Consider the following 10,000-nt stretch of genomic DNA (forward strand, 5'->3'; position numbering starts at 1 on the left):
ATACTGTATTTACAAAAAATGTTCTCTTTTTTTTTGCTTGGCATGGCAAATCTGTAATTTATGATAAATAATTTAATTTATGCATTGGAATATTCTAGAATATTCTGCTATTAGTGGTTAAGAAAAAGCTGATTAGATAAATCAGTAATCTTACAACACCATGATGTACTGTAATCACTGGGAAAGCACTGGAAATAGCCTAGGCAAGCTTCTGTCTGCTTTCAAGTTCAGGTAGGTAGCACAAGTTAGCCGAATGCAATTACCTGGAGCTATATTCTATATTTAATTTAATAGCAAACCACATATTCTGTATAGACTAAACCCAGGTGAGCAACTAAAGTTTTCGGACATTGGACAATAAACAGTCAAGGGCTGTCATTACACTTCATCGGCGGGAGTAGGTTGAACTGAAAGTCTGGTTGGCCGTAGCATGCCTGCTGACGTCACATTGCTACGTAGGTTAAACGGGCGTGTACTGGACAAATGAGTGGGATGCGAATCTCATAAAAAGAAATTCTGTAGCCATACGGTTCTGTACATATGAGTTGTCCTTCAGCATCGCAAATGCAAGAAGAGAGCATTGACGATAAGCAACGTGTGCTTCCAAGTCAAGTACTGCGTTGTTTATGAATCGTTAAGACAGTATTCATTACTGAATGGACCCATCATATTATTAACGACTTTGTTTTTATAGCTATGTACTAAGATACATAAGATGGTAAGTGTGACAGGTTTTTATCGTTAACATTTAACTAGCGAATTCAGATTAGTGTAGCGGATAAAGAACGCAGGATTCTGGAGCTGGTGAAGAGACTAAGGAATGAAAGAAATGTGGGAGCTGACTTGCTAGCTCGGTTGTTATATGTGTATCAAAGTGGCGACATACTCTAGAGTACTTACACGTGAACTTTAGCCATTTACAGGGACAGTGGTCTTATATGATCAACCAATGTTGTGTAGCTACTTTTTATTTGGAAATGTAAACCTAATTAATGGCGCAGCATAACATTTGGCAAGGCTGGTAATAGGCTGCTCTGTTTGAAGCGATGCCATTTTCCACAAGCGAAACGGAAAAGAAAACTGTCGCGGATTATAGCCTAGGTAAAACACAAAACATGCTAAAAAAGATTTAAAGCAAATTGGTGTAACACACAAACACGAAATTACAGATGCTCTGTCACGAGTGACAAGTTTTCTTATGTTGATTATTGTAGCCTAAGTAGGGTACAGAAGCAAGATTATAGCGGTATGGAAGCAAGATTCTAGAAATTTCTGTGATGCTCAAACGAAATGAACGATTTCGCATCTGAAGCAGTGTATGTTTTAATGTGTGATGTGATTGCACCTGAGCATTACCACATAAACATTGATCTTTAAAGTCTGTAGATGTCGATTCATTTAAATGATCGTCATGCGTTTAAATGGAAGAAGCTATTGTGCTTGGAGCTAGAAAACTGTCATTAAAATGGTAGGTCGTTGAAAGTTGAATAGCTAAAATTGGTTAAATCAAATGGATGAATAAATGCATTTACAAATGACAGATGACCTGAATGTGGTTATAATTTATCAGTAGTGACGGTGTAAATTTGGTAACGTTAATTATGCAAGTAGCAACAAGGCTACTGTGATGTGGGAATGTAGGTTGGCGCACAAATTTTGCCAAGCAATATTAAACATTTAATCAGGACGTCTAGTAGCTATTCCATTTGTAATGCGGTTCTGCTAGCCACGTTAAGCTCTGTGTCGAGAAGAAATGTTATTGGTAGCCTAACTTCTAAGTGTAATATTTAATATGCTTTTGTTCAGAAATATTCCCTTCTCTTGTATCCTGTAGTAGCTGTAGCTGTTCTAACAGCAATTGTTATCATTATTAATAATTAATGAGAATAGTAAGTATTATTACATAAGAATGATACAGTATGCATATACGTAGAGTTAACATTAGAAGTTTTCTTAGACTGAATATTGTAGGCTATGCAGCCTATTGGCCCTGTGAAAGAAATATTCTAAAAAATGTCTGCTTCTCAAACGGATTCGAGTCTAAAGCGGCGCGTGCTTTCAGACCGATGTGATTGCACTTGAGACTGAGCACATGAACATTGATCTTTATCAATGAAGTGGTACAAATGTAGCCGGTCTGTAGAACTGACAAATACAAATGATCGGCCAGCGATTTGTAACGTTAGCAACTTGTGTTTAAAAATGTAACAAGCTACTTCTGGATCAATTGCTTGTTCAGAGTTTTAAAACGCGGAAATAATTTTAGTGGGAGTTGAAAGTTAACATTGGTTAAATCACATGGGTGAATACATGCACAATCAAATTAAGGCTGAGGCAAATGATTAACATAAATAATAATAATTGCTCAAAGTAATAATGATATACACAGGTCTGGACACAACCATGTCAAATTAGCTGGCACCTGAGAAATTTTTAAGAAATGGCTTAATTTAATTTAATTTTTTTAGATGCGATTATTTGTATATTCTTTCACAATTAACCTCATGTGGTGATTCTCAAACCGTCTCATGCAGTCCAGTGTTTAGTTACTTATAGGGAAAAGGGAAATAATGTGAATGCAAGGTCCTCTGGATGAAAGACTTAATTTGTGAGAAATGTACAAATAGAGATAAAAGGTCAATTATTGTATAAGCCCAGTCTTTGGAATATTTGTGTATGGAATGTTTTCAGAATATTTCATAAACCTGGTATGGACCAAAGAATAACAATATCCATCATGTGTCCTGTTTTGTGCCTGAGAACAGATCCTCTTGACAAAGGCTTCTTTCAGTGTCTGGGGTCAGTTGCAGGGAATCCTTAGTCCAGTTTGCAGTGAATCTGAGAGTAACAAAGATGTAGATAGTGATGTGAAGCAAGAATGGCAGCAGTGTGCACAAAACAAACTTTGTTTGTTGTTTGTGTAAAGGATGTATTAAAATTTTGACCATAACGGAGCAGCCCCAGAAGTCTCTGGCTTAGGGGTGGAGGGTTGGTGTGACTGAGGGGGCTGAGGAAGAACAGTATGAGAGATCTGCAGAAATCATCATTTAGTCAATGGGGAATTGGGATTCCAGAGCTGTAATACCTGGCCTGATTTTACCCTGCCCTGGAAGAACACTACCTTGTAGCTTTTTGAAAGTCATTTGGTTTACTTATAATTTTTAACAAGTGCTAATTTGTCTTTGTTTTTTAAATGTATTTTTAATTTTGGGTTTTTTGTGAATGCATGTTAAATGAGCAAGGAAAGATTATGTAACAGTCAGCTTCAGGATTCAGATTCATTGGAAGCAATGGGTTTTATGCAGTAAATATGGAACTATATACAAGCATAGATTAGTGTTTCTAAAATGTTTTCTACATTTTTTCCCTCTTAAATACTTGTGGTTTTTAAAACAAACTTTGCAATCTAAAGTTAGGTTATTAGAACATTGAAAGCCTGCAAATTGTAGGCCTATATTCCAATATTACTGGGCTTAGTCTGCTTTTGCTCTATCCATGTCAGTAAGACTGTCTAATGAAATGATTTCAATAAAATTTATGAAACCATGCTTTTTGTGATTTGTTTGGCATAAAACTTATTTTGAACAGAGGAGTTTAGCAGAGTTCACATGTTCTTCACCTGTATGCACTCTAGTATTTTCTTTCCACCCACACTGAATCTAATCTGGTCTTTGTCTTTGCTGTCTTGCAGGAATTTAACTCTAGGTATTACTAAACCAGTCACCAACAGCGTCCCCAAAAATATCCCCTGTGCATCATCAGAGTACAAGGGCGGTGGATTATCTAACCAAAATTTTTAAAATTTGACCTGACTGTGGATTCTGCAGTTTCCATCCAGACAGCAAACCAAAGGAAAAAAGCATTCTGACCAGGCCTGTGTCAGTCCTTTTAAAGTTTTAAAATTCACACCACGGATTTTATTTTCCTCCTAAATATTTTACTGGTATACATTTTTAAATAAGTAGGTGTGTTTTTAATCAATATTTTCAATCATGAATAAAATGGGGCCATCATTGGAGGCAGCTGATATTGCCGTTGTGGCACTTTATTTTGTATTGGTGGTGGCTATTGGCTTATTTGCCATGTGGAAGGCCAACCGAAGCACCGTGAATGGGTACTTTCTGGCTGGACGCTCAATGACCTGGGTTGTCATCGGCGCATCGCTGTTTGTCAGTAACATCGGTAGTGAGCATTTTATCGGCCTGGCAGGATCTGGAGCAGCAAGTGGGTTCGCGGTGGGGGCCTGGGAGTTCAATGCCTTGCTACTCCTGCAGCTTTTGGGTTGGGTCTTCATCCCTGTTTATATTCAATCAGGAGTGTACACCATGCCAGAATATCTGTCCAAGCGTTATGGTGGGAATCGGCTCAAGGTGTATTTTGCTGCCCTCTCCATCCTGCTCTATGTCTTTACCAGGCTCTCTGTGGACCTGTACGCAGGGGCACTGTTCATGCACGAATCTCTGGGCTGGAACCTGTACCTGTCCATTATCCTGCTGATCAGCCTGACCGCCTTGCTGACTGTCACTGGTGGGCTGTTGGCTGTCATCTACACCGACACCCTCCAGGCACTGCTTATGATTGCTGGGGCTATGAGCCTGACAATCATCAGCCTGGTGAAGGTTGGGGGTTTGGAAGGGGTGCGGACCAAGTACATGCAAGCTACACCAAACGTTACTGCCATCCTGGCAATGAGCAATTTCACCTACACTAACACCTGCCGCATCCACCCCAAGCCGCAGTCACTCAGAATGCTCCGTGATCCCCTGGATGAGGACATTCCATGGCCTGGGTTCTTACTTGGACAGACTCCAGCATCCATCTGGTACTGGTGCGCCGATCAAGTCATTGTCCAGCGGGTGCTGGCAGCCAAGAACATTGCTCATGCTAAGGGCTCAACTCTAATGGCGGGCTGTCTGAAGATCCTGCCGATGTTCATCATTGTCATCCCTGGGATGATCTCCCGCATCCTATTTGCGGACGAACTGATCTGCATCAGCCCAGAGCACTGCATGCAGGTATGTGGGAGCCAGGCAGGCTGTTCCAACATCGCCTACCCTCGTCTAGTCATGAACATCATGCCAGTGGGGCTGCGGGGGCTGATGATGGCAGTAATGATCGCCGCCTTGATGAGTGACCTGGACTCCATCTTTAACAGCGCCAGCACCATCTTCACGCTGGACATTTACAAGATGTTGCGGAAGAATTCCACCGCCAGGGAGCTGATGGTGGTGGGCAGGCTCTTTGTGGTCTTTATGGTGGTCATCAGCATTGCCTGGGTGCCTGTCATCATTGAGATGCAGGGGGGTCAGATGTATCTGTACATCCAGGAGGTGGCCAATTATCTCACCCCTCCTGTTGCTGCCCTGTTCCTACTGGGTGTCTTCTGGAAGCGCTGTAATGAGGCTGGTGCCTTCTGGGGGGGGATGACTGGCTTCACCTTGGGGACCACCCGCCTCATTCTGGCCTTCATCTACCGGGAACCGCGTTGCGACCAGCCTGATAATCGACCCATCTTCATCAAGGATATCCACTACATGTACGTGGCAGCTGGGCTGTTCTGGATCTCTGGGCTGGTGGCGGTTGTGGTCAGCCTTTGCACCCCTCCTCCAAGCAAAGAGCAGGTCCTAACCACAACGATTTGGGGGCTTCGTCAAAAGAAGAAGCTGTACATGAAGGACCAAGAGGAGGCCTACAAGTTGACTGAAAAAAGCCCCGTCCACTGCAATGGGACCAGCAACAAACACAAAGAGCTGCCGCCAGACCTCAAGAAGGAGAAGTGCCTGGATGAAGCGGACATCAAGCTGCTGATCTCCACCCCGGAAGACCCATCGACCCCCAGCACGGAGGCCTCTACACCCATGGAACACTATGGGAATGGTCAGGTGGTGCTAGTACGCCAAGACAGTCCTGAAGATCCCAGCGAGGCCATCGGGGGCAATGGGAAATTAATAAAAGTCTTTGACTGTTTATGTGGCTACAAGGAGTCTGCTGCCAAAGACCAGCCTAAAGCTCCCAAGGAGGAAGAGCAGCTCATTATGGAAATGCTGTACGAATCCCCTAAAACCAAACTGATGCTCAACTTGGGGCTCTTAGTGGTGTGCTCTCTAGGCATCTTCATGTTTGTTTATTTCTCCTTGTAGTTGCAGACTGTACCCAGAATGGGCATGAATAGCGGTGGAAGAGCTGTTAAGCTTTTTGGGGGTCTGTAATATTTACAGTGTATTGTAGATAGGTGGATGATTTCAAATAGCAGTCGTTTGAATAATTAGTGGGGGGGAAATAGAGATTTGTTCCATTGCATTTGGTGACAGTGCTATGAACCCTGAAAACAACTTGAAAAGTTGGCCTTATTTAATATATTTACTCTTGAGATTAATTGATTCTTGTTTTCTCTTTTAAGTCAAACTTTGTCTGTAAGCAGGTCTCTGAGTTGCAGTGTTTTTTGGAGCCATATCCTGCGCAAATGTAATTGATTTATTTTGTAAGTGCACATGTGCATTTTGTTTGTACAGTCGAATGGTTTAGTTTAATTGATCTTCCATTGTCAATGTTGTGTGGACCATTCTAACCAATCCTGTATGTGTTTTCTTTTTCTATTTTTGGTCTGTGCTGTGCTTTTGAGTGGTACACATGCATTTGAGACATCTGTAAATCTGTTTACATCAGTCTAAATGTATTATATTGTCCAAAAGCAATTACTACTCATGCTGTTATTACATGGTGTGTGTGCAGAGGTCTAAAGACCACAAAAAGCCTTTACAGATTGCAGGGACTTCACTAGTGCTGCCATGCCCAACTTATAGAACAAGCACAAGGTGTTATGATGTTCCATTTTGTGATTTTGTGTTAATTGTAATTCTGATGTTAAAAAGGCTGTAGACAAAGACGAAATGAAGAAATTAATAAGCTTATACATTTGTTTATGTTAAGCTTTAATAATTTGTTCCAAATAGATAATTATGCATTTGGTACTGAAAGAATATTGTGAAAACACTTTTTTAACAGGCTTTTTTATACAGTGACTGCTCTGCAACTTGTATTTATTAAGCACTCCCCCCAAAGATTATGAAATAAACAAAACTTAAAACCCAAGCATTAATATGATGTATATATCTTTTGGTTTATAAAGGCTAAAACAAATCCTCCTTTCAAGAAATCTGACAAAGAGAACTTACAGATATGGCTGCAGGATTATGATATGGAAGTGAACATCACTACTCATCAACAAACATTTTCATGAAATATGCACACGCAGCACATGTGTGAAAGTAATGGAATAGAAATGTAACTTCTTGTGCATTATAGAAAGTATGTCCGTTACATGTTTGTATTTCTCACTGTGAATGTGATTTACTGTTGCTTTATTGATTTGCATATATATATATATATGTGTGTGTGTGTGTGTGTGTGTGTGTGTGTGTGTGCACAGAAAACATACCTGTGCTCTGGCAAGCCAATGTATGATTGTAAAAAGGGCTGCCAATTACTGTTAATGGGATGTAATTGGTTTATATACTTATCTGCCGCCTCTGTCATGAAGGTGGATATGTGAACATGAAGCCAATTCAACTCCAAATGTTTTGCTGAAATCTTGCTCAAATACACTGATTGTATTTGAGCAAGATTTCAGCAAAACATTTGGAGTTGAATGCACTCCCCCCACCACTTATGAAAATGGCTATTTTCAGACAGCTTTTTTCCTTCAGAAAAAGGAAGCACTCAGAGGAATTGTGTGCTGCTTGTACTATAATCTGAACTTTTGTCACACTGGCTTTGGACAAAACTAAACGTGGTGGGCATTTTGTACATATTAGTGGGCTTCTCCCACCCCTCTTGTGCTTCGGTGTCAGCACCAATTTTGTTTCAACCACTGTTGGAGAACATGAGCTCAATAGCTACCTTTGATGTGCTTCCTGTGAATGCAGGTCTGTTAACACAACCGCAGTCCATTAGCAAGCCACTGCTCTCTAAATGAAATGTTTTTAGTAAAATTGGGTTTTCTGATGAAACACCAAGAAATATAGAAAGCTTCATACAGGGCTATTTAACTGTTCTTGGTTTTCATAAATTCATATTACGGGTGTTTCTTTTGAATGAATAGCAAAACTGTCACAGTTGTGGCATTTGGAGGAGGTGCAGATCAGTCTATGATCTATTGACAAATGTCTGGAAAACAAACACTGATATAACATCAGCTGAGATCCCATGTTAGTTTATTGGGATGCCCCACTTACTTGCTGTGCAAATACTTTTACTTCCTGTAGGAGCCTAATTTGAGAGAGTCTTTCATTTTGAATGCACTGCATTTAATGGAAGTGATAGTGGTCGTGGTTTTGTCAATTTTGTGTTCTCTAAAAGAACTGATTAAAAGAAAATAAGATAATAGATAATATTTAAATGTATTTTTTAAAATGGAAACATCCCTCTGCAATCAGGAATAGTGTCTAAGCAGGAAAACATTATTGAAATTTGCTATCGAGGAATGCTTATACAGCACAGCAGTGCAAAGCTGCCTGTTCTTCAGTGGTCCTTATCCCTAAAGGTGTGTGCATGGTTATCAGGGACCTGAGGTTGTACACCCAGGCAACCCCAGACTAGCTCACCAAGACCAGCAAGCTGGCAAATTAGAAAAGGAACTTGCCAGTGTGTTGACAGCACCTGTGCCTGTCCCATCCTGAAAGGTGCCTCTCTGTGACCTGCTGGATGAGGGGGTTTTCATAATTGCATCATGACATTCTTGGGATTCCAGTAATGATAATATCCTGCAGAAAACTCACGAAAAGAACCGAATGCTTCATTGTTGTCACTGTTTTCACTGGGTTCAGTTTGGATTTATTCATGTAATTACATATGAAAGTATGCATATGTAGTTTTCAAATATAGTTAAGTTTTGGTCTTGATTAGCTGGCTATTGCTTAAAATGAATCCATGCAGTTCTGTTCTTTTGGAAACTCTTGATATTACATTTTGACACTCAGCTGTGTCAGGGTTGACTTTCAGCTGAATAAATAATAATAGTGGTTGTTGGCATACATTCAGCAACATGAATTCAATGGGAAGTTGCTGCAGTGTCTTAATTTTTCTCATGGTGAAAGGAAAGTTATGGTAACTGAGTGAGTTTAATGTTTTACTTCCCAACATAATGCATCAGACTCCCAGTTCTGGAGTAGAACATTATCAAAGATAATCAGTTCAGTCCTGATCCATGATAGACATTTAAAAGAAGCTACATGTCACCATTTTTGGGGTAAAGATGAACATTTGTTTCAGATATATATTGCTATGTGTAAGCTGATTGTGTGACAGTCTTGAGAGGTAGTTCATAGAAAATGTACAACAAAGTTTTATTTTGTTATACTATTTCTTTTACTCATTTGATCATTATTGTTTCCTGAACTGTTCTCCAAGGACTGTGATGATGCTTACATGCAGCCTTTTGATATGTCCTTTTCTCACCCAGTTTAAACAGTGATCTCATAGAAGTCATAGAGGTTCTTTGGTGGGTTCTTTTTGTGAGGTTTACAGTAAACATATCAGTTAAGTTCACCAATGTGAACTGGTCATGCCCTGGACAAGTGTTTTCCCTTTCAAAAATGTACTTTGTACAATGAGAGGGCTTATCTGTGTGGAGGGAAATATCTAAATGCTTTATTTTGGAAATACAATATCTGTAAAATGTATTGGTTTAAAATAAATACATAAAATGTTTTGCGTGTGTCTGCATTCATTTTTAGGAGTGGCCTAGTATCAAAGAATAAAAAAATATGTGTTGAGTGTTTCAGGAAATCCTGAACTAAGGAAATAAATGACAGAATAGAAACTAGTTATAGTTCATGAATGAAAATTACCTTTTAAAACTGGACTCATTAATTAAAATAACTCGCCTTATAAGACTTTTAAAGGTGTACTATGCAGGATTTTTCCCCTTGTTCCTGTGTTTTCAATCAAAATGTCTCCTCCTTCGTTCTCAACCCCACCTACACCCCAAATAGGACAAAGC

General features: G+C 39.9%; 1 protein-coding gene across 1 annotated transcript; it reads left to right on the forward strand.

Annotated features, from left to right (window-relative positions):
* The first annotated feature begins 489 nt into the window (after positions 1-489).
* Positions 490-9,708, forward strand: slc5a3b (solute carrier family 5 member 3b). The gene is made up of 2 exons (XM_035410151.1): positions 490-718; positions 3,692-9,708. Exon 2 carries the CDS (start codon positions 3,993-3,995, stop codon positions 6,138-6,140), a length of 2,148 nt encoding a protein of 715 aa, XP_035266042.1. The 5' UTR covers positions 490-718; positions 3,692-3,992; the 3' UTR covers positions 6,141-9,708.
* The last annotated feature ends 292 nt before the right edge of the window (positions 9,709-10,000 follow it).

This window comes from Anguilla anguilla, chromosome 3 (genome assembly GCF_013347855.1).
Source record: "Anguilla anguilla isolate fAngAng1 chromosome 3, fAngAng1.pri, whole genome shotgun sequence".
NCBI classification, from domain to species: domain Eukaryota; kingdom Metazoa; phylum Chordata; class Actinopteri; order Anguilliformes; family Anguillidae; genus Anguilla; species Anguilla anguilla.

Bases quoted from the DNA above. Each gene is read 5' to 3' on its own strand.
- slc5a3b (XM_035410151.1), top strand. From the start codon at position 3,993: ATGAATAAAATGGGGCCATCATTGGAGGCAGCTGATATTGCCGTTGTG.